Source organism: Eutrigla gurnardus, assembly GCF_963514095.1.
Source record: "Eutrigla gurnardus genome assembly, chromosome: 1".
NCBI classification, from domain to species: Eukaryota; Metazoa; Chordata; class Actinopteri; order Perciformes; family Triglidae; genus Eutrigla; species Eutrigla gurnardus.
Genome location: NC_139915.1, coordinates 35,491,892 through 35,519,473, shown reverse-complemented (window position 1 = coordinate 35,519,473; position 27,582 = coordinate 35,491,892). Strand labels below are relative to the sequence as shown.

The 27,582-nt window shown below is 49.5% G+C and overlaps 1 protein-coding gene across 5 annotated transcripts in view; it reads right to left on the bottom strand.

Moving 5' to 3' along the window:
• Nucleotides 1-367: 367 nt before the first annotated feature.
• Nucleotides 368-27,582, bottom strand: part of herc1 (HECT and RLD domain containing E3 ubiquitin protein ligase family member 1) — a 57,114-nt gene continuing 29,899 nt past the window's right edge. For 3 of the 5 annotated variants that reach the window (XM_084017572.1, XM_084017576.1, XM_084017573.1), the window contains exons 26-71: nt 27,299-27,570; nt 26,571-26,786; nt 25,636-25,756; nt 25,083-25,320; nt 24,686-24,858; nt 24,435-24,590; nt 24,250-24,356; nt 22,620-22,730; nt 22,362-22,532; nt 21,600-21,839; nt 21,048-21,131; nt 20,212-20,765; nt 18,386-19,007; nt 17,975-18,248; nt 17,680-17,890; nt 17,148-17,314; nt 16,950-17,066; nt 16,573-16,828; nt 16,119-16,240; nt 15,260-15,486; nt 13,979-14,247; nt 13,850-13,902; nt 13,563-13,763; nt 13,222-13,396; nt 12,184-12,451; nt 11,891-12,104; nt 11,159-11,367; nt 8,417-8,544; nt 8,191-8,327; nt 7,794-7,994; nt 7,580-7,710; nt 5,885-6,102; nt 5,474-5,594; nt 5,189-5,335; nt 4,989-5,090; nt 4,705-4,878; nt 3,712-4,011; nt 3,573-3,638; nt 3,348-3,473; nt 2,044-2,182; nt 1,745-1,926; nt 1,500-1,655; nt 1,270-1,392; nt 1,084-1,186; nt 798-967; nt 368-533 (exon numbers count right to left, since the gene is read on the bottom strand). In XM_084017572.1, the coding sequence (XP_083873698.1) occupies nt 390-533; nt 798-967; nt 1,084-1,186; nt 1,270-1,392; nt 1,500-1,655; nt 1,745-1,926; nt 2,044-2,182; nt 3,348-3,473; nt 3,573-3,638; nt 3,712-4,011; nt 4,705-4,878; nt 4,989-5,090; nt 5,189-5,335; nt 5,474-5,594; nt 5,885-6,102; nt 7,580-7,710; nt 7,794-7,994; nt 8,191-8,327; nt 8,417-8,544; nt 11,159-11,367; nt 11,891-12,104; nt 12,184-12,451; nt 13,222-13,396; nt 13,563-13,763; nt 13,850-13,902; nt 13,979-14,247; nt 15,260-15,486; nt 16,119-16,240; nt 16,573-16,828; nt 16,950-17,066; nt 17,148-17,314; nt 17,680-17,890; nt 17,975-18,248; nt 18,386-19,007; nt 20,212-20,765; nt 21,048-21,131; nt 21,600-21,839; nt 22,362-22,532; nt 22,620-22,730; nt 24,250-24,356; nt 24,435-24,590; nt 24,686-24,858; nt 25,083-25,320; nt 25,636-25,756; nt 26,571-26,786; nt 27,299-27,570 (8,696 nt within the window). In that variant the 3' untranslated portion in view covers nt 368-389. The remainder of the gene's footprint in view (nt 534-797; nt 968-1,083; nt 1,187-1,269; nt 1,393-1,499; nt 1,656-1,744; nt 1,927-2,043; nt 2,183-3,347; nt 3,474-3,572; nt 3,639-3,711; nt 4,012-4,704; nt 4,879-4,988; nt 5,091-5,188; nt 5,336-5,473; nt 5,595-5,884; nt 6,103-7,579; nt 7,711-7,793; nt 7,995-8,190; nt 8,328-8,416; nt 8,545-11,158; nt 11,368-11,890; nt 12,105-12,183; nt 12,452-13,221; nt 13,397-13,562; nt 13,764-13,849; nt 13,903-13,978; nt 14,248-15,259; nt 15,487-16,118; nt 16,241-16,572; nt 16,829-16,949; nt 17,067-17,147; nt 17,315-17,679; nt 17,891-17,974; nt 18,249-18,385; nt 19,008-20,211; nt 20,766-21,047; nt 21,132-21,599; nt 21,840-22,361; nt 22,533-22,619; nt 22,731-24,249; nt 24,357-24,434; nt 24,591-24,685; nt 24,859-25,082; nt 25,321-25,635; nt 25,757-26,570; nt 26,787-27,298; nt 27,571-27,582) is intronic. The other 2 variants (XM_084017574.1, XM_084017575.1) reach the window with 2 other exon arrangements.

Below are 27,582 nucleotides of genomic sequence, written 5' to 3'. Positions count from 1 at the left end.
TCCTTTCAAATACAATCATGTTTCCTCATCGTTTTATGCAAAACAACAGTTTTTGTGACAGGTGATATTTCAGTCTGACAATTAAATAATAAAAAAAATATTTATTTACTATTGTTCCTTAATAAAGTAGCTGCCGAGGGTGAGGGGGCGAAGTGTGTCTAAATGAAGAGAGCTGATAACAACACAATGTATTTATTCTGTTTCACCGCCACGTAGAAACGAGGAGCTTTCAACCGCAGCACATGACATTCCTCGCCGCTCGTCCACCAAACAATGGCGGCGCCTCATCTGACAACAATGTGCCTCGCTTTGGTTTTTACCCTCCGCTGCAGCAGGAACCGACCTCACTGAGACTGTGTGTGTGTGTGTGTGTGTGTGTGTGTGTGTGTCTAACCCGGGGCTCGCGGCGGCACACAGGGAGCCGACCAGGCGGCGCTGTGGCAGCGTCCGGCAGAGATCTGGTGGATGTTTTTGTCCTGCACCGCCGTCGCTAGCGTCGGCTCTCTGACGTGGTTAGTGTGTCCCAGACCGAGCTGCAACCAATCACATGCAGGTTAAACATGACCTCATCATTTAGTATCAGACACTGGAACAAAGGTCAAAGGTTAACCACCATTGCTGATCGGCATATAGACCAGAAAATAAATCCACCAAACTGTCAATATATATATATATATATATATAAATACAGTACAAATACAGTATATATTGAATAAGTGCATTTGTGGAAAGAAAGAAACCACAACACAGCTGATAAAGTCAGAGTGAAGAAGTGGACCCGAGGTCCAGCGGGTCACCTGTCCCTCGGAGTTGCTGCCCCAGGTGTAAACGTCCCCCGTGGACGACAGCACCAGAGTGTGTTCGGCCCCGACGGCCACATCCTGGACCTGGATCCCAGACAGAGCCGGGACCTGCTGGGGCCGGTTGTGGTTCCTGGCCCGGCCCTCCGGCAGGCCGATGAGGCGGTCTGAAACCAGGGGAGGAATTGTCAAAATAATCGATAATTTTGTGCCGATGCATTAACAGCCTGTAATGATTATCATATCATCACAGTCATGAATGGGTTGGGAGTCCACATCAAACCTTGGCCGAAGGTGAAGACTTTGCCGTCTTTCGTTAAAGCCACGGAGAACTGCGTTCCACACGCCACCTTCTTGATGCCGACTCCACACAACACGTCCACTTTCTGAGGGGTTCAAACACAGCCTTCCTTACTTCCACGCTAACAGAAAAATCATGTCACAGGTGAGTGTCGAGTTCAGCGCCTACCTGGGGCGACGACTTGGCGGTGGAATTGCCGAGTCCCAGTTTTCCGTAGTCGCCATCGCCGAAAGCCCAGACCATCATGCCGTCGGCGGAGGCGACCAAAGTGTGGTTCAGACCGCAGGCCACCTGAGGAGGAGTAACGGTCATCAAGAATCTGCTGCTAAATATTTCAGCTGTCAGAAACACACAATCCTGCATCTTTAAACGCCTCCCCGTTGGACCTCCGGTCCCACCTGGCCCACTTGGTAGCCCTCCAGAGCCGCGACCTTCTCCGGCAGCTTCTTGTTTGAGGTGTTCCCCAAACCCAGTCTGCCGTAATCTCCGTTCCCAAAGGAGAACAGCTTCCCATCAGCCGTTACCACGGCCGAGTGTTTGAACCCGCAGGACATCTACGAAGAGAGCAGAGAAACCATCAGGTCCCCGTGAACCCCAGGGTCTCCACTTGGACCACGACTGGATGAGATCCACTACTCGTTACCTGCACCACCTCCTCGCCCTGCAGCGCTTCGATCTGTCTCGGGCGCCGCTGCCGGTCGCTGTTCCCGTGGCCCAGCTTGCCGTAGTCGCCGTCCCCCCAGCTGAACACCTCGCCGCTCTCCGTCAGCGCCATGGAGTGACCGTCGCTGCCGCACGAGGTCACCAGCTGGGTCACCACGAACCCTGGGGGGCACGACAGACGGGGTCAGGGGGCGGAGCTAACACAGTCCTGACACCTTGATGAAGCCTAATCACGGCTCCTACTGCTGATATTAAGGTCTGGGCTTCTCGCCGCCTCACCTTGAAGAGCCGAGATGACGGTGAGGACGTGCAGGTCGTCGGAGTTGCCCTGACCCAGACGGCCGTAGCTGCCTTCGCCGCAGGCCAACACGGTGCCGTTGGGCTGGATCACGAAGGTGCAGTTCTGACCACAGACCACCTGGGGGAGCCCAGAGGAGCGAGTCACGGGAGAAACATACTTAGTAGGAAAGAAGCGTGTACTTGTGTACTAGAAGAAGATTATTTACATTTGTATGGGAATTATTCATTTCGATCCATAAAAGCTTACAGAGGTCTTCAACAGGGGGTCCAGGACCCCGAGAGGGTCCGGGACCCCTAGAGGGTCCGCAGAGTTACTGATCCCACACTTTATTTCTTCCAATAATTTAATTATGTTTAAAAAATACACCTTAACATGAATTCAACCTACATTAAGTAAATATACATATTCCTGTTTGTTTAATATTATGTTGAGAAATTGTGATAAAATAGAATTTAAATATGAATCTGTCCCTTCACTGGGTGTTTATAGGCCTTGGGGGTCCCTCCACCGGGTCTCTATGGGCCTTGGGGGTCCCTCCACCGGGTCTCTATAGGTCTCGGGGGTCCCGGTGATTAATGGAGGCGTGTCCTCGTCCGTCGTGTGATGTGACGGTGTTTAACGGAGGCGTGTCCTCGTCCGTCGTGTGATGTGACGGTGTTTAACGGAGGCGTGTCCTCGTCCGTCGTGTGATGTGACGGTGTTTGACGGAGGCGTGTCCTCGTCCGTCGTGTGATGTGACGGTGTTTAACGGAGGCGTGTCCTCGTCCGTCGTGTGATGTGACGGTGTTTAACGGAGGCGTGTCCTCGTCCGTCGTGTGATGTGACGGTGTGTAACGGAGGCGTGTCCTCGTCCGTCATGTGATGTGACGGTGTTTAACGGAGGCGTGTCCTCGTCCGTCGTGTGATGTGACGGTGTTTAACGGAGGCGTGACCTCGTCTGTCATGTGATGTGACGGTGTTTAACGGAGGCGTGTCCTCGTCTGTCATGTGATGTGACGGTGTGTAACGGAGGCGTGTCCTCGTCCGTCATGTGATGTGACGGTGTTTAACGGAGGCGTGTCCTCGTCCGTCGTGTGATGTGACGGTGTTTAACGGAGGCGTGACCTCGTCTGTCATGTGATGTGACGGTGTTTAACGGAGGCGTGTCCTCGTCCGTCGTGTGATGTGACGGTGTGTAACGGAGGCGTGTCCTCGTCTGTCATGTGATGTGACGGTGTTTAACGGAGGCGTGACCTCGTCTGTCATGTGATGTGACGGTGTTTAACGGAGGCGTGTCCGGTACCTGCTGTGCCTGAGAGAAGGACGGGGCGCCCGTTGGGACCAGGATGTTCCTGCCGGCCTCGGCCAGCTGGCCGTGTCGCCCGGCGCCCCACAGGTACACGTCACACTTCCCCCCGAGGTGCCAGTCCTGACAACACACACACATTAAACAGACAGTTATGACCAGCAGTGTCTGAGGAGAACACACACCTTAATTAAAGCTAATCTGGGTCTCAGTCTAGATCACCTCTGGTCTGGATGTGGCCCAGGACATGATCTGCTCGTCCATACCAGACGCCCATTTACTGTTGTCCTGGAAAAACAGAGCACACACTGTAATTAAACGCAGCAGGTGTTCATGACATCACTGCAGCCGCCTCCCTCACCATGAGCAGAGCCATCTCGTCTTTGGGCACCGGCTCCAGGTCTGGAACCGAGAAGGACTCGGAGAAGGTGGCGCCTCGGGCCAGGGCCTCCGCCGCCTTGACCGTGGTAGAGAAGCAGTCCAACCAGGCCCACTCGGCGGCACACCAGACGGCGGTGCCGGACTCCGGAGGGCAGTGTCGGAGGTTGGGAGGCACCGGGGGGCGACACATGAGCTGGTCCAGGTGGAGACCCACAGCCAGGGAGGCGAGGCACTGCATGTAAGGGCTGTGGACCAGCTGCTCGCCGCACACCACGTGAGGCTGGAGGGAGGAGAAGGAAGTCACCAGGGGGATGTGGAAAACGGTATTTGTCAAATATGTGGGGGATAATCGGGAAAACTGACGGAAAAATATGTGAAAAATAGCAGAAAAAAACACAAATAAGAAAATATCACAGAAATGTAATTTTTTCATTTGTGGAAAAAAATCCAAAAATGCAAACTATCCAAAAAATATCTGAAAAATTCTTACGTTAATTTTTGGGGGAAAATATCAGAAAATATGTAAAAAATTTCCAAACGTACTAAAAAAATAACAAAAGTCAACCTCCCCAAATGTGTGAAAACTGTCTGAATAAATATGAAAAATATCACCACAAAATGTGAATTTTATATGTGAAAATAATCCTAAACGTGCAAACTGTCTTAAAAAATATTAGTAAAGTATGTGAGAAAAAAATGTAAATAAAAAACATTACAATACAACAACAAAAACTGCTCACCCATGTTTCCTGAAAACAATAAGGGACGTGTCCTGCTGCGTTATACACATCTGGTTTTATTTAGACTTATTATTTACTTTACTTTATTGTCATGTGAAAACAGTTATAAACACACTAAATAAATTAATAAATTAATTAATAAATAAATAAAGACCGTCTCCATGTCGTCTGGCTTTGCCACCTTCAGGTCATCCCAGGGATTTACAGGGTGAAGATGATTGAGGGTCTCGTACCTTCTCGTAGGCGTACTGCTCCTGCAGCATGACGGGCAGCCTCTCCAGGAAGGCCCTCATGCAGGGCGCCATGTTGAGGCCGACCACGCCCTGCTTCTTCAGGGCGGTGCGGCAGGTGGCGAGCACGTGGTGGGACGCCATGAACTCTCTGGAGCAGTTAACAACCAGCACGTCCTGGCAAGTGAAGAAATATTCTCATCATCTCAGCTGATGGCGGCGGCGAGAAAAACGTGGGAAAAAAATATATAAACACACAATAAAAATACGAGGTGAAGATGTCCTACCTTTGATCTATTGGAGCAGACGGCGACGCCCACATCTGGGATCCAGACGATATTCTGGATCGCACCTGAACCGGCGACGACTGTCTGGAGCACTGACCCGTCCTGACACACACACACACACACACACACACACACACACACACACACACCATTAGATCCATTCCAGTGGGGGATTTCACCTCCAGCTGTGTGTTTCTTACCCGCAGGGACCAGATGTTCATTAGGCCCCCCACCCCTCCAGATGCCAGAGCCAGACCGTCAGGGCTGAAGGCCAGCGTTCTCACCGGCGTGATGTGGCCCTTCAGCTGGAAGACGCAGGAGGCGCCGCGGCCCGGCCGCTGGGAAGACTGCAACGCAAGGACAGCAGGTAAGTGGGAGGCGTCGTCTATATTCAGGTGTATATATAAACAGCAGGATCCTTATGGATTATAAGCTCTAATTAGCTAATCTTTAATTATAACAAAGTTGTGAATGTGTGTGGGTACCATGAATTTAGGTCTGGGTTCGTTCTCCCACCATCCCTCCGACTCGGAGGAAGAGGATTCTGGGAAGCTGGAGATGTTCTGAGGAACCGTCCAGACTGAGATGTGACCGTTCTGGCAGCATCTGAAAAACAAAACCAGACACAAGGACACACATCAACCCTCCTCCTCGTCTCACAGAGGCTCCGGGTTGAGAAGGAGAACCCCGTCTCCAAGTCCCGCCCTTTGAAAGCAGATTGGCCAATCACAGCGCAGCTACACAGACTCATGATTATCATCTAAATCTCAAAAGTACAGTACCTGAGTCATTATACTTTGTTATTATTCCTGGTGGGTAAATGTATGCGTAAGCTTGTGTACAGCATTATTGTGTAGTTATGGGTTCACAGTGGCCGGTGATGGGGGGCGACCTACATGGCGAACATGCTGAGGGGCTTGGGGCTGCGTCCCAGCAGGCCGCACCAGGCCACGGCGTTCACCGGGGACGGCTGGCGAAGGCTCTGCAGGCAGCTCCAGCCCGACCCCGAGTCGGAGTGGGAGTCTGGACTCGCCCACAGCTTCACCGTCTCCTCTTTGGCACAGGTCAGCAGGACGTGACCCGTAGGACTCCACTTCATACCGGTGATCGACTCCTGGACACAACGACAGGCAGAGGGTCAGCCCAGGAGACACGTCTCAGCAGAGGAGACGCCGTCTCACCGGATGGATGAGGGGTGAGGGAGGGATGAGGGATGGATGAGGGGTGAGGGAGGGATGAGGGATGGATGAGGGGTGAGGGAGGGATGAGGGATGGATGAGGGGTGAGGGAGGGATGAGGGGTGAGGGAGGGGTGAGGGATGGATGAGGGGTGAGGGAGGGATGAGGGAGGGGTGAGGGATGGATGGATGAGGGGTGAGGGAGGGAGGGGTGAGGGAGGGAGGGGTGAGGGATGGATGGATGAGGGAGGGAGGGGTGAGGGATGGATGGATGAGGGGTGAGGGAGGGAGGGGTGAGGGAGGGAGGGGTGAGGGATGGATGGATGAGGGAGGGAGTGGTGAGGGAGGGGTGAGGGAGGGATGGATGAGGGGTGAGGGAGGGAGGGGTGAGGGATGGATGGATGAGGGAGGGAGGGGTGAGGGAGGGATGAGGGATGGATGAGGGGTGAGGGAGGGATGAGGGATGGATGAGGGATGGATGAGGGGTGAGGGAGGGATGGATGAGGGATGGATGAGGGATGGATGAGGGGTGAGGGAGGGATGAGGGATGGATGAGGGATGGATGAGGGGTGAGGGAGGGATGGATGAGGGATGGATGAGGGATGGATGAGGGGTGAGGGAGGGATGAGGGATGGATGAGGGATGGATGAGGGGTGAGGGAGGGATGGATGAGGGATGGATGAGGGATGGATGAGGGGTGAGGGAGGGATGAGGGATGGATGAGGGATGGATGAGGGGTGAGGGAGGGATGGATGAGGGATGGATGAGGGATGGATGAGGGGTGAGGGAGGGATGAGGGATGGATGAGGGATGGATGAGGGGTGAGGGAGGGATGAGGGATGGATGAGGGATGGATGAGGGGTGAGGGAGGGATGAGGGAGGGATGAGGGGGAAAAGAGTAAAATGTGAGTACTGTACCTCTGTTGTAATTACAAGTAATCTCTTTTGTTGTTGCTCAATAAAACATATACAATAAATATATATTTTTTTAAAAGCCAGGTTTATAAAATACAGGAAGTGTCATGCAATGAAAACACAGTTATCATGTATTTATTTAGGGAGACTTTGATTTATGATCACCTGATTTAAGATTGTAGGATTTTTCTGTGACGTAATAAAAATATTTGTTTCTTAACAAATTGTAAAGTTAAGTCAATCCACTTTGTTTAGCTTCTATTTTTAAGGGTTTTAAACAAATATAATTCTAAAAAGGAAAACCATCATCATGTGGGCCGCTCGGTGAGGGAGGATCCCCTCGTTAATATTCACTAAAGCACAAAGAAGTTCCTCACAGGTCGCCTCTCTTCGTTTCACAATACTATTCCATTATTGGTGTTTCTATCAGGAGACATTCTGGAGAAGCACTGAAATAACACGTGGCTAGAAAGTGAATGTGAGAGCGGCGTGGGATCACCTTGTGTGCATCGATGACCACGATGGCTCCCTTCTCCAGCGGCTCTTTGGACCCGATCAGCAGCTTCCCGTCTGCGTAGCCCACGGCGAACGGCCGGTTCTCGTTGTACCAGGCGATGTGCATCACGGCCACTGAGAGGGGAGGAAGGGGCTTTCGTTAGGGCGCGCGCGTGAACCCGCTGACAGGAAGTGATGTCACTGAGGCGACGTCGTACCGTCTTTGCGGTAGCAGTGCTCCAGCTCGGTGCGGTGCATGCTGGAGGTATCCAGCACCTCGATGAGCCCCAGAGATCCGTCCATGCGGCCCACCAGCAGCATGTCTTTGGGCTCGCCGCACCACAAGGTCTCCGCCTCCTCTTCGGGCCACGCCAACGCCGACACCCAGTGAGGCTGCACGTCCAGGAGGCCTTTCCCGCCTGAGAGGAGGGCAGATCATCACTTTAACGTTCTAAAGTGTAGAATGATAGCCACAGAAAGAGAACCAGCTCATGAAGAACCGTGCACGGCGGTCCCGGCGGCTGGTTCGACCTGCAGGAAATGATGCTTGGACCAAATCCAGCTCGGAGCCATAACATACTCTCTCTCTATACAACATAGAGAAGTGATACCCACCATTAACCTGCCAGATGTTGACCATCTTCTCCATGGCGGACGCCAGATACCTCCCAGTGACGCTCCACGCCAGAGGAGACAGGCAGGGGTCGCTGGGAGAGCCCAGACCGGACATGCCCTCCTCTGAAGACGCATCGCTGGGGAGAGGAGACACACACTTTACTCATGTGGGCATGAAGCAGTCTGAGGGGGGGGGGGGGGGGGACTGTGGTCCGAGGAAGCTTACTCCTTGTTGAAGATGCAGGTCTGCTGGAGGGCGTACTGGTTCTTGGTCACGTTCCACATCCGGACCGTCCCGTCGTTGCCACTCGTAGCCAGCAGGCCTTTCTTGCTGCACCAGCCACACGTGATGACCTGAACCAGGCAAATTATCATTTAATTATCATTTAACCAGGCAGATTATCATTTAATTATCATTTAACCACGCAGATTATCATTTAATTATCATTTAACCACGCAGATTATCATTTAACCAGGCAGATTATCATTTAATTATCATTTAACCAGGCAGATTATCATTTAACCAGGCAGATTATCATTTAACCAGGCAGATTATCATTTAACCAGGCAGATTATCATTTTACCAGGCAGATTATCATTCAACCAGGCAGATTATCATTTAACCAGGCAGATTATCATTTAACCAGGCAGATTATCATTTAACCAGGCAGATTATCATTTTACCAGGCAGATTATCATTTAACCAGGCAGATTATCATTTAATTAACATTTAACCAGGCAGATTATCATTGAACCAGGCAGATTATCATTTAATTATCATTTAACCAGGCAGATTATCATTTAATTATCATTTAACCACGCAGATTATCATTTAATTAACATTTAACCAGGCAGATTATCATTGAACCAGGCAGATTATCATCTAATTATCATTTAACCACGCAGATTATCATTTAATTATCATTTAACCACGCAGATTATCATTTAACCAGGCAGATTATCATTTAACCAGGCAGATTATTATTTAACCAGGCAGATTATCATTTAATTATCATTTAACTACGCAGATTATTATTTAACCAGGCAGATTATTATTTAACCAGGCAGATTATCATTTAACCAGGCAGATTATTATTTAACCAGGCAGATTATCATTTAACCAGGCAGATTATCATTTAACCAGGCAGATTATCATTTAACCAGGCAGATTATCATTTTACCAGGCAGATTATCATTTAACCAGGCAGATTATCATTTTACCAGGCAGATTATCATTTAACCAGGCAGATTATCATTTTACCAGGCAGATTATCATTTAACCAGGCAGATTATCATTTAATTAACATTTAACCAGGCAGATTATCATTGAACCAGGCAGATTATCATTTAATTATCATTTAACCAGGCAGATTATCATTTAACCAGGCAGATTATCATTTAATTATCATTTAACCAGGCAGATTATCATTTAACCAGGGAGATTATCATTTAATTATCATTTAACCAGGCAGATTATCATTTAATTATCATTTAACCACGCAGATTATCATCTAATTATCATTTAACCAGGCAGATTATCATTTAATTATCATTTAACCACGCAGATTATCATTTAACCAGGCAGATTATCATTGAACCAGGCAGATTATTATTTAACCAGGCAGATTATTATTTAACCAGGCAGATTATCATTTAATTATCATTTAACCACGCAGATTATTATTTAACCAGGCAGATTATTATTTAACCAGGCAGATTATCATTTAACCAGGCAGATTATTATTTAACCAGGCAGATTATCATTTAACCAGGCAGATTATTATTTAACCAGGCAGATTATCATTTAACCAGGCAGATTATTATTTAACCAGGCAGATTATCATTTAACCAGGCAGATTATTATTTAACCAGGCAGATTATCATTTAACCAGGCAGATTATTATTTAACCAGGCAGATTATCATTTAACCAGGCAGATTATCATTTAACCAGGCAGATTATCATTTAACCAGGCAGATTATCATTTTACCAGGCAGATTATCATTTAACCAGGCAGATTATCATTTTACCAGCCAGATTATCATTTAACCAGGCAGATTATCATTTAATTAACATTTAACCAGGCAGATTATCATTGAACCAGGCAGATTATAATTTAATTATCATTTAACCAGGCAGATTATCATTTAACCAGGCAGATTATCATTTAATTATCATTTAACCAGGCAGATTATCATTTAACCAGGGAGATTATCATTTAATTATCATTTAACCAGGCAGATTATCATTTAATTATCATTTAACCACGCAGATTATCATCTAATTATCATTTAACCACGCAGATTATCATTTAATTATCATTTAACCAGGCAGATTATCATTTAACCAGGCAGATTATTATTTAACCAGGCAGATTATCATTTAACCAGGCAGATTATCATTTAATTATCATTTAACCAGGCAGATTATTATTTAACCAGGCAGATTATCATTTAACCAGGCAGATTATTATTTAACCAGGCAGATTATCATTTAACCAGGCAGATTATCATTTAATTATCATTTAACCAGGCAGATTATTATTTAACCAGGCAGATTATCATTTAACCAGGCAGATTATCATTTAATTATCATTTAACCAGGCAGATTATTATTTAACCAGGCAGATTATCATTTAACCAGGCAGATTATCATTTAATTATCATTTAACCAGGCAGATTATTATTTAACCAGGCAGATTATCATTTAACCAGGCAGATTATCATTTAACCAGGCAGATTATCATTTAATTATCATTTAACCAGGCAGATTATCATTTAACCAGGCAGATTATTATTTAACCAGGCAGATTATCATTTAACCAGGCAGATTATCATTTAATTATCATTTAACCAGGCAGATTATTATTTAACCAGGCAGATTATCATTTAACCAGGCAGATTATAATTTAATTATCATTTAACCAGGCAGATTATCATTTAACCAGGCAGATTATTTAATCCACTCACTCTGCTCTGGTGGGCCTCCAGTTTGATGAAGGAGCACTTCCTCAGGTCCCCCGCCATGTCGGCGAAGGTCTGCGGCCGGCTCTGGTTGTTGTCGCGGTCGTGGGCGGCGAGCGTGCGAACCAGCTGCTGCGCGGCCCACTGGCGGTGCTGCGAGGACAGCCGGGAGGACAGGCAGCAGGCCGCCAGAGCGTTGGCCAGCTCCAGAGGCCCTGCAGCAGGGGATTATGGGAAGGATGGGCATACAAATGCACAATTAGACCGGCTCGACATGGAACAGGAAGTGACAGGGCGGCCCGGTGATGAGGGGGGGGGGGGGGGGGGGGAACACCAAGAAGATGTCCAGCACCCGTACCGACCCTGAGTAATGGGCGAGAGGGATGTCCTCTGCTGAGCTAGCAGCGAGGTGATACTGTTGCCGGGTAGAAACGTCGGCAGGAAGAAAACCGTTCCTTCATGAAACAGGAAGTGTGCCAGATGTCTCCAAAACTAGGAACTACATGTAGAAATAGAACATGTGTCTATTTGACTCTAACTGTCCCTTTAAAGTAAAAAAAGAAAAAAGCCACAGAATAAAGGATTTGAACTGATGTGTTTAAAATAAGATGATTTCAAAATAAGAGTATTTCAAAATGAAAACGGAAAACCAACTTTATCTAATATCTACTTATTTAACACAAAAACTACTAATATGGAAACGCCAGCTTCGGGTGGATCTCCAGCTCCTCTACAAACCTCTCTTCTCCATGTCGGCCTTGTCGTACGCGGGTCTGAGCCGGGCCCCCTTGTCCGCCAGCAGGGCCACCAGAGCCTGCGTGACCACGAAGTTGGGCGACGTGACGAGCTTGTTCTCCTCGGCAACGCCACGCAGGAAGCTGGGCAGGAACTTCCTCTGGATGGGGTCGTCCACCGTGGTCAGATTCATGCCGGTGGCCGCCGAGATCAGGTTCTGGGGAGACGGATGAACGGTGTGACTCCGGTTTGTCGATCAGACGTGACTGAGGTGGTGGTGGGGGATGGAGGCGTACCTGAGTGCAAAGCTGCACCAGCAGTTTGGCGGCGTTGGGGCTGTTGGAGGCCAAGCAGCCCACCGCCGTGCTGAGGTAGGCCAGACAGGAAATGGGTTTGCTGGCCTTGCTGGCCCCGCGGGGCCTCTCGGCGTGGCCGGAGCCGGCGATGGGGCTGGTGGAGAGACCGGCTCGGCCCGCCGCCGCCAGGCACATCAGCCGGACCAGAGTCCTGATGTCCGTTAGTCCCAGAGACTCCAGACCTGCTGCGAGGCTGCAGCTTGACCCGCTGTGTGTGTGTGTGTGTGTGTGTGTGTGTGGACAGAAAACGACTCCATGAACACGACGGAGATACTTTTAGGGCTTTAACCTAACATTCACTACACCCGATACAGGAAGTTCTATATACGTCACTGCTGGCAGCCAATTAAAACAGATCAACAGCAGCTGGTGGATCATCTATAATACATCTCTTTTAAAATAAATACATATTGTAAGCTAATTTGAAGTCCCCCTCATGAGCAGTGATGCAGTGTAAATGTCTTTTATTGTGAAAGGAAAGAATGAAAGCGTTGTGATGCTCTGCTCACATTAAATACATTATTTTTCATAGATTTGTATCAATCACTCTCTCTGCCCTCTGATCCTCTGTCATCTTCTTTCGCCGCAATGCATGATGGTACATAACGCTCGGTTAAGTACCAAAATAAAACGCCAGAAAATAATGCATGAAGAAGCTTTTTCCTCCCGATGAAAGTATCACCAGAGAATCACATCGATCAATTGTATTTAAATAAGCAATTCATCCTTTTCAATCCAAAATGTTAATTAATGAAATATTTAGGGAATATAGCTGCCGTATGTTTGACCTAACTCCTTATTTTAGTATGTGCAGTTATTTTAACCATCATTATTATTTTCATAATTGGTATTTTTGGTGAATTTTTCTATTAACGGTGGCATCTTTCTAAGATATTCTGATGGCATACAGTAAGAGAAGCGACTAGTAAAGACCTGCAGTATATAGAGACAGACAGGCAGACAGACAGACAGGATTACCTGACCGACAGCAGGGACAGGGCTCTCATCACCATGGTCCTGGCCAGCAGCACCTGTGCCGCCGCCGTCACCCTCCTCAGCGCCATGACGCGGTCGTGGGGGTTCTGGAGGGCCGCCGCCTGCTCGCCGAGGGTCACTCTGCCCGACGAGCTCTTATCCACGGAGGTCTGACAGCCTGAACACGCAAAACACAGGAACACTTAAGGTGGACTGGCCTTTAAGGTGGGCCAGCGCTAAGTGACAAGCTGCATGCTAAATGCTTTACTTCAGTTTCACTATAACGACTCTATAACATCAAGGCGTTGCGTACGCCTTCACGCCTCACGCGATCTCGACCTCACCTATCTGCAGCAGGGTCTCCTCCATGCTGTTGCTGGCTGTCACCATGGCGACAGAGGCGCCCAGCGGGTCGCTGTCTGGGAACTGGACGGCCTCGGGGACGATCCTGCGCTCGCTGAGGCCCAACGGTCCGGCCAACAGCTCGAACTCCTCCTCGCCGGTCAGCTTCTCGTCTTCGTCCACGTCCAGCATGTCCCAGTCCTCTGCAGCGGAGACGGATCAGACGCGGCGGCGTTTAGAGATGGACAGGCCAACGCCGGGGAATCAAACACTCACAACACCAACGTACCTTCATAGACACTGTCCTGCTTTCCCAGGAGGTCGGGAGCCTGCCCCTTATACCTGGACACACGTCAATAAAAGAGCATTACCGTTATATGCCGTCGTAGGCGAGATGGTTCTCAGGTGTGCTGCGTACCTCTCCACGATGGGGACTTTGGCCTTGCTTTTGATGGCCAGGTACTTCTCCCTGCAGCCGCCACACAGCAGGTAGTAGGGGTTCCCGCTGCCGCACTCGCCGCCGAACCAGCCGTCCACGTAGGAGCCGTTGCTACGGTAACCCTGGCGGTTGGCACTGCGGCCGCAGCCCGGGTGGCTCTTCTTCATGTGCTGGTTGAAGTTGGCCACGTTGGCCTCGCACAGCTCGCACACCACCACCTCGTCGCGGTCGTCCGTCTCGCACACGTGCTGCGAGGGAACAATCCAACGTTCACGAAAACACAACGCAGACAAAACACGACACACACACCGGACAGAGTGGTTCAGGAAACAGCGGGTCGAGCATCAACAGGGCGTGTTAGAGCAGTGGTTCTCAACTGGAGGGTCGGGACCCCAAAAAAAAAATCCCGTGCTTTTATTTTGAAGGGGAATTGTTTTTTATGTGCGTCTTTGCAGGTGCATCATGGGTTCTTATGACAAAAAGGGCATAAAAACATAAAAAATGATAAGAAAATAATAAAAAATCTATGGTTAGGTCTGAAGTTGTTGAAAAGATTTGATGCAGTGAAAGTGAAAAAAAAAAAATCTATATCACATTTTTATGAGAGGATTCTGGGACCTAAGGGTAACAAGTGTATGTTTTTGTGAATAAAACTCTCATTGCTCCAAAAGTTATAATGCATCAAATCAATTATTGTTATGAATTAAGTCAAATCAAGGCTGTAATAACCACATACAAAATACTCCACTTTGCACTTCATTTTTAGAAAATATTGCATATTTTGTGATTTTCTTTTTTTACCATTAACAAAAAAAAAATCAGAAAATGCTCCAAAAATAATAAAAATCTTTACATCTATGGTTAGGTGTGAAGTTGCTGAACAGATTTGATGCGTGGAAGTGAACTCAACATGTATATTCCAGGGTAGTGTAACTTCCCTTTAAAGGGCCTGGAGGGTTTGGGGTGACGCTGGGTCCCTGAAGCCGGACCAGTTGAGAACCACCGTGACAGAGACGTGAATCAACGACAGCCTTTTAATGATGTTTCAAGCGACGGCCGCTTATCGGCACGGACAATAAACCAGGTTGTTACGTCTTTCATTCCATGCCAGTTAGATGTGAGATCAGTGGAGCGGGGCGTTCAGCGTGCCGGCATGTCAGCGTGCAGACAGAAGAGTGAATGAACCCGTGAGGGAAGGAGGGAAAGAGCAGAATGGTGGATGGCGGGCACCCTCTGGTTATAGCGTAAAGTCACACACACCCATGTTGGCCAGTCCAGTACCTCCGGGATCCACATTCCCAGAATGTCGGTGTCGCTGGCGAGGTCCTGGCCGAACATGGCCTCCATGGTCTCCTCGTCCAGGTCCATCTCCAGCTCCTCGTCCAGGTTGAAATCGTACAGGGCGCCCGGGTCCTGCTGCTGCTGTAGGGCCGACACCTCCCGGCGAGACTGGCTGTGGTGGGCCTGCACCGAGCGGTACAGTCCAGCTGGGGAGGGGGGAATCAAAGTCAAGCACTTCTCAAGCATTTCCAGGTGCATTTCCATGCTTTTCCAGCCCCTTCCAGCTGTGGTAAACTCCATATTTGTACCAATCCAATGGTCAGTATTGAGTCTACTTATTATGTCACTTGTTCATCACATTAAATGAGATGTTATTGTCCTCTAAACAACCAACATGATGTTTGGAGACAGCTTTTTACAGAAGGACCACAAATGAAAGGAAAACTAATTCCACTAACAGATCCACAGAAATATAATCACCAACTATTTTCATCATCTGTTCATCATCAAAAGTCATTTTTCATAAAGAAATGTCAGAAAATGCTGTTTTCAGTCCCTCAAATATGGAGATCTTCTTTTCTCTGTTCTATCATAGATGTCATCACATACAACACACATTTCAAGACCTTTAGTCTACATCCAAGCACTTTTCAAACCTTGGAAACACCACACTCAAACTCAAAGTGTTTTCAAGGATTTCCAGCACCACTCTAAGAAGCTCCTGAACACATCTTTGGTGTGATTGTTTTGTAAACGTATGAATTTGCTAAAAAGAAATTGTGGACTGAGAGGCGGTCTCCATGGCGACAGAGTAAAGACGTGATGAAGATGCTCTTACCAGCACGAGCTAACAGCGTGCGTGCCGCGAGGTCGAAGCGGTGTTTCCTGCCGACGGCGGAGCGTCCCCGGAGCGGTCCTCCGCTGGACGCCGACGCACTGTCCTGCTCCAGAGCCTCGGGACTACAGCACACAGACGTGAGACTTCATCAGGGTATTTACGAATGTACTTTTATTATATAAAGTAAGTTAGGGTTATATTTTGATGAGGCAACACAGAACCTAAATATTTAAGTGATGCTGCGTATATGTCTCTGGCTTTTATTGTGAAAGGTAAGAAAGAAAGGACATTCATACTGGTCAAGCAGCGTCTTGTTGATGATATTGATAAAGTTATACTAAATACAGAAAATTATTGTATTCTTATCTATCTTCAAAGCACACAAACACATTTCTTGGAAGTAGCTGCTATGATTTCAGATTCATTCTCTGCACGTCATCCTTATATGCCGTACCTCTCGCTGAAGCCCTCCTCCATCTCCGAGGCGTCTGCACTGGCGATGTCTCCAGGTGAGACCAGGTACGGGCTCCTGTCCAGGGATTTGCCTCCGGAGGAAGCTGTAGCCCCGGGACAGGATGAGTCTGACCCGTCGCCGCCGCCGCCGCCTCCTCGTGTGTGAGGCTCGTCGAGCTCCTCCTCCGTACCCGGATGCTCAATCATCCACATGGCCAGCACCGTGATGTTCTGAGCGTCTGCTTCTCCCCGGGCGCCTGAGACAAACAGGAAGTCACTCTCAGGATCCCACATGGTGATGTCACACCACCATATTACACCACAGTCTACCAAACAATAATCATTATATATATAAGCAAGCAGAGCAGCGAGACTGACCCGTGGCCTCCAGAGCTTTGGTGATCTGGCGAAGGGAGAAGCCCATCTCCAACAGAGGCACGGCGATGGCGGGCGGGGGGGGAGACGTGGACAACCTGCTGCTGGGGTCCGACAGAGCTGCAGAGAACAACCACACCGTCCATTAACTACCGTTTCTACATCATAACGTGATGAGATTAACTCAAACGTCACGCTTACAGGTCCCCGTTCTGTTCTGGGGTCTGGAGGGCTGGGAGTCCGGGGAGGTGAGACTCTGGCGGCGGCCCACCTCGTCACAGGGCGAGGTGGGCAGCGAGGACACGGGAGGCGTCTGAGCTCTCCGGGTCGGAGCCAGCGTGGTGGTCGGGTAGCTGGAGAACATCTGCCTGTCAAAACCAAAGAAACAATCATCTCCGTTTAGAACAACACATGTGGTCCCCCAGAGGTCTAGATAGTAGACTACATTAGTGCAGAGACCAGACTATGGAGGAACCAGAGACTGTCTGTGGTCCCCCAGAGGTCTAGATAGTAGACCACATTAGTCCAGAGACCAGACTATGTGGAGGAACCAGAGACTGTCTGTGGTCCAAACAACAAGGTCTCTGCTGTATTTATGTCTAGATGACCTTATATGGAGTGTTGATGGAGCAGCTACAATGTTAGCGTAGCCTAGCACCATCAACCAGACTCCATTCAGAAAACCAGCGTTTTAAAGCAGTTATCTCGTGGTCTTGCCGACAGCGGTTCTGACCTGAGGAGGCTGAGCGGCATCACCCCCGGCGACTCGGAGGCGGGGACGGTCTCCGTGTCGGTGACGGGCGTGGTGGCCGTGGTGGTGTCCTCCAGCGAGGAGCTCATGAAGGAGGTGGTGCTGGAGGCAGACGGGCTGGTTGTGACGGGGGTTTGAGCCAGCTGCTCGCCCTCGGTGCCTTCGCCCTCGCCGTCCGGTTCGCTCCTCGCTCCTGAAGGGGAAGATGAAGAGCTTCAATGGTAAAGAACGAACTCTCAGAGCGCCGAACAAACGGCTCCATCTCACGGGTTCTCACCGGGCTTGGCTTTCCCCCCGCTGGGCTCCTCCAGCAGCCCGTTCACCACCAGCTTGTAGATCATGGCCTGCGCCCGCTCCAGGTCCGCCAGGCCGAGGGCCCGCTTGATGGGCGAGCGCATCACCGCCCGCTTCACCATGTGGCGCATGAGGAACTGCAGAGCCGCCCGCATCTCCACTTCCTCCTGGCACACCGGCGAGGTGGCGGCCGTGCTCCCGCCGGTGCCGGCGTTCAGATCGGCGTTGTGCCCGCTGGGCGCCACCTCCGGTAACACCTTCATGTTAAAGGGAGACAACAAGTCCATATTCAGGGTTCCTAAAGTTGTATTTAAAGGGACAGTGTATTTAACCCCACATTGAAACTATCCCTTTCAGCAGCAGTGTTGGTGCAGTCGGCCGGCGGCGGCGGTACCTTCGGGATGAGCAGCAGCTCGGCGTACTTGCTGCAGCTCAGCAGGGCGCTGAGGGTCTTCATGGCGCCCAGGTAGAGGTAGGACAGCTGCACGGCGTGGATCTCCGACTGCGTGGCGATGGAGGAGGCCGACGGCTCGTGGCTGCGGGAGCCGTGCTCGTGGCCCTTCTTCCTGTTCCCCTCCGCCGCCGTGTGAGGAGCGCCGCTGAAGAGGGCCTCGTTCCCGCCGACCACCGAGGAGATCTCGCTCTCCGACTTGGAGTTGGGCGCCACGTGCGCTTTCACCTCGTCCAGGCTGTGGGACACGCGCAGGTCGGAGGCGGTGTTCTGAGGCGACGCCCCGCCGTTATCCTTCTGCTCGTTGCGGCTGTGCACCTCGCTCTCCGCCTTGTCGTCGCCGCCGGTCGGCTCGTGCCCGGCAGAGGCGGCGTTGCGATGCTTCTTGTCGTGGCGTCGGGCGCCGAGCTTGGCGGCGGTCTCCTCGTGGATGCTGGTGAGGTAGGTGAGGTCCAGCAGCAGCGAGGCGGTGAGGCCGCGGAAACGCGCCACGTCGAAGGGCAGCGGCTCGCAGGGCTCCAGGTTGTAAAGCGGAGTGTCACTAGGCGACCAGAAAGTTGGGAAGCTTTAATCAGAAGGGAGTGGAGAGTGGGAAAGAGACAAAGGGAAGGAAACACAAAGTGAGGGAGAGGGCAGGAGAGAGAGAGCACAGCATGCGAGACAGATAAAGAGATGGCACATGTGGGCGTGGCACAGCAGGCCGATTCACTGGGGCATGCGGAAGAGTTGGGATTAATGGTGCAAAGCGGCGAGAACACAAATATGAGGACGGGGATGGCGGAAGGTGGAAAGGCGACGAGGAGGTGATGCAGAGGAACACAGGCGGCGAGGAAACATTCAGCTCCGACTGCGTTTGTCAAAAAACACATTTCATCAGCCGTGTGGTCGCAGCAGGATAGTCTCATCAGTACCAGAGATGCACCGGTTATGGTGTCAAAATCCAAACGAGACTCAGTCATTTAGGCACGAGATAAAAATGTCACGTCAAGATTATCCTGGCCGAAATAATCACGATGATTCATATTATTATCCCGAAAATATTCTGAAAACTCCTCGCTTTTTTTAGTGAAGACAAATCAAACAATCATAAATACGATGATGATAAATCATAAGCTCTCCCTGCATTAATACAGGATAATTACATTAATACATGCATTTATGTTCCCTGTCTTTTCAGCTTAAAACTTATATATATTTATGATTAATTCAAAAACAATCAACCAATACTGATGGGTTTTTTTTATTTTAAAATCCTGTATTGTCCCATTTATAGTTAACGTATATAATACAGGGATCTGTTAATCATGAGGAACCTTTTTGACTGGTTACGCATGTCGGCCTGTACGTTGCATCACGGCGAGCCCCGTGGTGACGAGCTCGGGGGGTTTGACATAATTCATACATTTGGCTAATAGATCAATTCAAACTCTCTACAACAGACCTACATTCTCTACTACATAATACTATTGAATAATATTTTCTCTGATATTTAAATACAGTTTACATATCATTTTCATAATTTATGAACGGAAAATCTTCAGAATCGGCAAAGAAAATCAGTGCATCTCTACGTAAAGTGAACATACTGTAACATCATGTGAATTAAATTAAATTAAAGAGGAGTTATTTCACTATAATTTATATATATATATATGGAATTACCATGGCTGCAGACTAAATCTAAGTGAATTCACCACTAGCCAACGGTGTGATATTCCATTAAACACATGAGTAAATCAACACAGCAGCAGCAACGGCGTCCAGCGTACCTGATGGTGATCTCGGCCTCGTCCCACTGCACCTTGGCCGAGGTGCTGCCCTCCTTCACCACGCCCAGCAGGGTGGCGTGCCTCCCGGTCTGCTTGTGCACGCACCGGCCGCCGACACGGAGGCCGGCGTCCGCCCCCCCGATCACGGCCAGGACGGGCCACACCTCGGTGCACAGCGTCCTCAGGTGGTGCTCCGACAGCTCCCCTAAGCCGTGCTGGCGTCCGTGGCGTCCCCGCTCCTCCTCCGTCCTCGTGGGCGTTTCCTGGCTCTCTCTCTGGGCGTCGTGCTCCTCGCGGCTTTGCACCGAGCGGCTCTTTTTCAGCCGCTGACCGCCGCCGCCGCCGCTGGCGAAGTCTCTGAAGCAAGGCTTGATCTTGTGGAGCCGCTCGGTCATGGTCTTGTTGATGCGATGGGTCCAGAGGTCGGTGCGATGCAAGATCCGGATCAGCTGTGTGGTGGCCTCGGCCAGGACGGTGGCCATGGGGCTGCAGACCGGGTCGCCGGGTAAGAGGTCTCGAGGGGTCCCCCTCATCTGCATGTCACAGATCTTCACCTGGAAGAAAGGAAGCAGCAAAATAAAACGTCACCGACTGCTTTCAAGCATTTTGGCCTTCGTCATCCAGTAAACAGAAGCACCCTTACTGGATCTGGATCCATGTGGATCTGGATCCATGTGGATTCTGGTGTGAAGCTGCTAACAAATTTAGCTTCTATAATTCAAGGTTCAACTTTACAGCTAAGTGTTAAAGTCATCTTAGTAGCTAACTAGCATTGGTAGCGACCTGTCAATCAGCAGGTCAGCCCCGCCCCCTAAAGCAGAGGTCAGAGGTCGTACCTTCTCTCCTGGGTTGCTACTGTAGAACATCACACAGGGATAGAGCTCCGTGGCGTCAACGTCCTCGAAGGCCAACTTAGGTTCCTGTGGAACCACAACCGATACGTTAGGAACACAGAACAATGATAATGTGTATGATATTGTCATTTCTTAAATTTTTTACACAACATTGAACAACATAGACATACACACTCAACGTGCAAAATCAGACAATGTATCAATGAAAATAAAGAAAAAATTATAATGAATTAATAATTATATATAAAGAAAATAATAAAATGAATAAATATAATTAATAATTAATTTGGAAAAAAAAAGGTAAAATCAAATCAAAATTCTATTTAATTTTGAATTTTGTTTTTTTAAGTAAAAAATGTTGTAAATTAAATTAAATTCAATTCAATTAAAAAACACAGTTTGTTGCCCACAACTTAATTTCAGGAACTTTTCCATCCCTGATGATGCTCATATATGGTTCCCACAGCTTATTGATTACTGTTGAATTGAATTAGTAGATATTTCATTGTGTTTAAAACATCCGTGTGGTCTCACCTCCCCGTTCTTGCCGAAGGAGATGGTCCTGGCCTCCATGTCGAGGACGCAGGTGATGAAGTCTCCCTGCGTGAAGCTGCTCAGCGTCAGCGTCTGCTCCCCGTTGTGGTACAGGTTTCCGCTGTACGCCCGGTACAGCCACATGTCCGACGTCGTGCGGTGGTTGAAGTCGTGCACGGGCCACCGCGACACGCCCACGCACGTGCCCTCGTTGCCCCGGTTCTCCTTCACGATGTAAAACTACGCAGGAAACACAAAATGGCAAATTAATCAAAATGGCGGAACGACAAAATAAAGATATACATAGAGCATGAACAGTTGGAAAACAACAACTTGGAACAAAATGCTGAGCTAGCATCGTAACATGGTGAACGTTGATGGTTATAAACTTTTTATTACTTCACAAGATGCACATCAACTTCTGGCTCAAATGTTTGTAGACCGAGATCAGTTAGAAAAGTTATTGATCAGCATCAAAGGCCTTCATACGCTCACTTCAAAGCAGCGACACTCGGATATAGTGGATGGATTTTGACATTTGATCATGTGGGAGGTGGATTTAAACCTTTTATATCATATTTATAACATAATTTATATTATTTATAGCAGATTATCAGACACGCAGATAAAATACTGAAATTGTATTACTAAAATCCATTTTCTGTATCATAAAGCTACAGCTAGAAACGGGATAGAAAAGGTCTAGAAAGTGGTGACGGAGCTCTCTCAGCCCGGCGGGGTGGAGGTGAAACTACGCCCTACCTTCCACTGGTAGCACCCGGAGGAGATGCCGGTGGAGGCCAGGCCGTAGCCCTTCCCCCCGCTGCCGTGCGTCAGACCCTGGCCGTTCTCCACCACGCAGCACTGAGCCTTCTCCGGGTCGAAGGACACCTCCTGGATGGGGAGGTTCTCGTCCTCCTCCTCGGCGTCGCCCTGTGGGTTAGAGAACCCGTCAAGTGTTTTCAAGGATTTCCAGCACCCGTGTGAACCCTGGAAGTAGGAAGGGGTTTGATGGCTCACCTGCAGCTTGAGCTCCTGAACCCTCTCTTTAATCTGGATCGAGTGTTTGGCCTGAGCGATGGGAGCTTCCCACATGCAGTCAGACAACAGGGTGAACAACCGCTCCACCACCTGGAAGACAACATTCATTCATAAAAGTACCAAAAATTCCCCTCATTCCAGAGTTTTTATTGTGAGAATTTGCTGCTTTTAAACCCGACCGTTACCGAGAACGAACCCGACCGTTACCGAGAACGAACCCGGCCGATACCGAGGACTAACCCGGCCGTTACCGAGGACTAACCTGAACGTTACCTAGGTCTAACCCGACCGTTACCGAGGACTAACCTGACTGTTACCTAGGTCTAACCCGACCGTTACCGAGGACTAACCTGACCGTTACCGAGAACTCACCCGTCCGTTACCGAGGACTAACCTGACCGTTACCGAGAACTCACCCGTCCGTTACCGAGGACTAACCTGACCGTTGCCGAGAACTCACCTGACCGTTACCGAGAACGAACCCGACCGTTACCGAGGGCTAACCTGACTGTTACCAAGGTCTAACCCGACCGTTACCGAGAACGAACCCGACCGTTACCAAGGGCTAGCCTGACCGTTACCGAGAACTCACCCGACCGTTACCGAGGACTAACCTGACCGCTACCGAGAACTCACCTGACCGTTACCGAGAACTCACCTGACCGTTACCGAGAACGAACCCGACCGTTACCGAGGGCTAACCTGACTGTTACCTAGGTCTAACCCGACCGTTACCGAGGACTAACCTGACTGTTACCTAGGTCTAACCCGACCGTTACCGAGGACTAACCTGACCGTTACCGAGAACTCACCTGTCCGTTACCGAGGACTAACCTGACCGTTACCGAGAACTCACCCGTCCGTTACCGAGGACTAACCTGACCGTTGCCGAGAACTCACCTGACCGTTACCGAGAACGAACCCGACCGTTACCGAGGGCTAACCTGACTGTTACCAAGGTCTAACCCGACCGTTACCGAGAACGAACCCGACCGTTACCAAGGGCTAGCCTGACCGTTACCGAGAACTCACCCGACCGTTACCGAGGACTAACCTGACCGCTACCGAGAACTCACCTGACCGTTACCGAGAACTCACCTGACCGTTACCGAGAACGAACCCGACCGTTACCGAGGGCTAACCTGACTGTTACCTAGGTCTAACCCGACCGTTACCGAGAACGAACCCGACCGTTACCGAGGGCTAACCTGACTGTTACCGAGGACTAACCCGGCCGTTACCGAGAACGAACCCAGCCGTTACCGAGGGCTAACCCGACCGTTACCGAGGACTAACCTGACCGTTACCGAGGACTAACCCGACCGTTACCGAGGACTAACCCGACCGTTACCGAGGACTAACCTGACCGTTACCGAGAACGAACCCGGCCGTTACCGAGGACTAACCTGACTGTTACCGAGGACTCACCGGACCATTACCGAGGACTAACCTGACCGTTACCGAGGACTCAGCCAACCATTACCGAGGACTAACCTGACCGTTACCGAGGACTAACCCGACCGTTACCGAGGACTCGCCGGACCATTACCGAGGACTAATCCGATCGTTACCGAGGACTAACCTGCACCGAGCACAGACAACTGCTCACCTGCGTCATCTGGTCGTCCTCCATATTGGCCTCGCAGGCGGGCAGGACGGCCTCCAACACGTGGAGAGCGAGGAGCCGCGTCCTCAAGTTCCCCACCAGAGGGACCCCTGGAACACAACAGCCACGAGGGTTAACGTCATTGTTAAAGCATCGTACGCGTGTTGAGTCTCACAAGCTGATCGTACCTGAGCAGCACTTCTGCGCGGCGATGTTCAGCAGCACTTCGGTCCATTTGGGGGAGGCCATCTTCGACTGGATGGCCTTGGAGGACACCACTCTCCTGAGGAAGACCAGGAAGTCTCCGAGGTGTAGCTCAGCGGTGTGCTGCTTCCGGATCAGCGCTGAAGAAACACGGACACAGACGTGATGCACAACCTCACCAGGAAAAAAAGCATCTTTATCATCAAACAGCAACGAAAGCGAACTCATGAATCACCTCTGAAGTCTTTCTTCTCCGAGTCGGCGCCGTCCTCCTGTTTGTCGTCTTCCTGGTCTTTTCCAGACGCCAGCAGACTGACTCCGGCCTGAGACAGCAGGTTCTTCAGCTGACTGCAGAGCAGGTCCAGCAGGGACTGGACCACCTTGGGACTCAACTTGTCCGCGTACGTCCTGCGAATCGGAGACACGGCTGTTGATGCAATCTTTTCTACCAGCAGGGTTCCTCCACCTTCTCCAAATTCAAATTCAAGCACTTTCCAAGCATTTCTAGGTATACACCTTGAGAACAAAACACTAAAATGCAAGGGTTTTCAAGGATTTCCAGCACCCGTTCCAACCCTGTATCGGGTTTACAAAGCGTCGATATCACGGCAGTGAAAAGGGGAGGGTCTTACCCGGTGCTGATGGCCAGGATCTGCAGCAGGCGGGTGGAGGCCACCTTGAGGGCGGTGCTGAGCTGGGACACGCCGGGTTTCTGCAGCAGCTGCAGCGGCTGTCCCAGCATGGTCTCCGTCCCGCAGAGCTGAGACAGCACGTTGAGCAGACCGCTGGAGATGGCCAGGGACACGTCCACCGGCTGGTAGCGGACGCTCAGAGCAAACACCGTCACCAGCAGGAGGCGCTGCTGGGCTTCTAGGGTGGAGGAGCAACGGGAGAAAGACATGAGAGCACCAGAGAGGCTGATGGGGAACAAACAGGCTAGGATAGAGGCACCGCAAACAAAACAGCCATAATAAATAATTATTATTAACTATCATAATGAACCATCGTTCATCATGCTTCCTTTAACTTTGAAAGAACAAGTAGAAGCAGATACCAGATACACTCGTAGACTCCCAACTGAAAGGTTAATGATGAATATCTGTGATTTAGACATCCAACAATGAATCACTGGAAGGAAGGAAGGAGGGTGGATGGATGGATAATAGATGTGTGTGTGTGTGTTACCTATGTGGTGCTTGTTGGCCTGCAGGGCTCTCTCCAGTGTGACGGACAGCTGCTGGTAGATCTTATGAACAGCTGTCTGGATTTCCATCTGCAGGCTCCTCTTAGCTGCTTTCACACCATCCTGAAACAAAAAAAAGAGGTTGTTAAACTAAATACTGCTAGTGCTGCACGTTAGTGGGGAAGACTGAGATTCAGGGGCATTGTGAGTATTGTGAGACATCATCTTTGCTCAAATGCAAATTACACAGTTTTATCTGATAAGATAAAGTTTCACTCTGTTCATCTCACTTTAAATAAAAACATTTTTGTAGGAAAATGTCTTTGTCAGTCAAGCAGACGGACCAACTTCCTGCTATGACTTTAGCACCATCTAGTGGACTGAAGAAGCAATTGTACCGGATTCATTTTTTTATATTTAGTGTTTTTGTAATAAAAGAGCATACGATATTACCACGTAAAATACTGTTGCTTCTTTCCCGCCACCTCTACTGACATGGCGATAATTAGATGTTCTGCTGTATATAATGCAATATTAAGAAATAATGGGATTTTCACCAGATAACGACAAAGTGCTTCTTGGTCAACACCATCCTTTCTGTAGATGAAATATTTCCATAAAAACATCCTGTGTTTGGCTCTTTTCTGTTCCAAGAGCGCCGCTTGCTTTGGTTGTTTGATACACGTATTGAGAATGATTGGGATCGATGGTTCGCTTTGTAAGACCCTTTACATCTGAGTGAATTGTGTTATATGAGGCAGACCTCTCTTGTAGATTAGTCACAGAAAAAGAGAATCGGGGAAGTTTTCCTTTTTTTAATCAAAGCGGTAAATATTTGGAGCACATTTGAGTTCCTTTGCCTTAGTTATCGGTGATTCTTGTGTGAAAATGGATGAAAACGTGTAAATCGGCCAGCAGGCGACCGGCTCGTACAAACCTGATAGTGATGCAGCTGCACGCTCTCCCTCTTCAGCCCTCCGGTTCCCACGGTGCCCAGGCCAAAGCAACCGGCCAGGAACTGCAACCTGACGGAGGTGAGCAGGGAGGAGGACTGGAAGGCACTGCTGGACCGATCCGTGTTCCCGGGCTGGCTGCCCTTCTCCTCCATGCCGGAGATCAGCACCACGATCTGGTGGAGGGCCTCCAACCGCAGCTGGAGGGGAAACACAGCAGGTAAGTGGACTGGACCCCTTCTCTTTCTGCACGCAGTGAAGGAAGTGACCATATTTGGTCTGTGGAGGAGCGACGGGTGGATCTGATGAACACAAGCAGCAGAGCGGCACCCATACTGGATCTGGATCCATGTGGATTCTGGAGTGAAGCTGCTGACAAAGTTAGCTTCATGATTCAAGGTTCAACTTTACAGCTACGTGTTAAAGTCATGTTGTGATAGTGAATATTTTTCTGACTGTTAATAAATATCATAAAAAGTGCCTTAAATGTCCATTATTATTTATTTATTATTTCCTTCCTTCCTTCACATGTATGTTATTTGCATTGTTGTATTGTTATTTTATTAATTTATTTGTTAAATCTTTAAGTTATTTTATTGTTTTCCTTTATTGTCTTTCAAATCAACAAAGGGATGTTCCAAAAAAAAAGGGTCAGTTATCAATCAGTGCACCATTAAAGCGTGTCCCCGTGGAGGGGGGCGGAGCCTCTCACCTCGGCCCTCTGCTGCTGCTGCTCCATGGCCAGGATGGTGGCCTGCGGGCTGGTGGACATGCTTTCTTCTGGCTCCTTGAAGGCCGGCGCCAGGCCCACGTCGCCGCTGATGAAGCTCACCATGTTGTCGATGAGCGCGTGGACGCCCAGCGAGCGGCTCAGGTCCAGGTCCGACTCCTCGTAGGAGAAGGCCGAGCTGTAGCTCCGCTGGCGGCTCAGCTTGGCCCTGAACCAGGACTCGGCCAGGGAGTCCGGCGAGCTGTGGAGTAAGCCTGAGGAAGGGG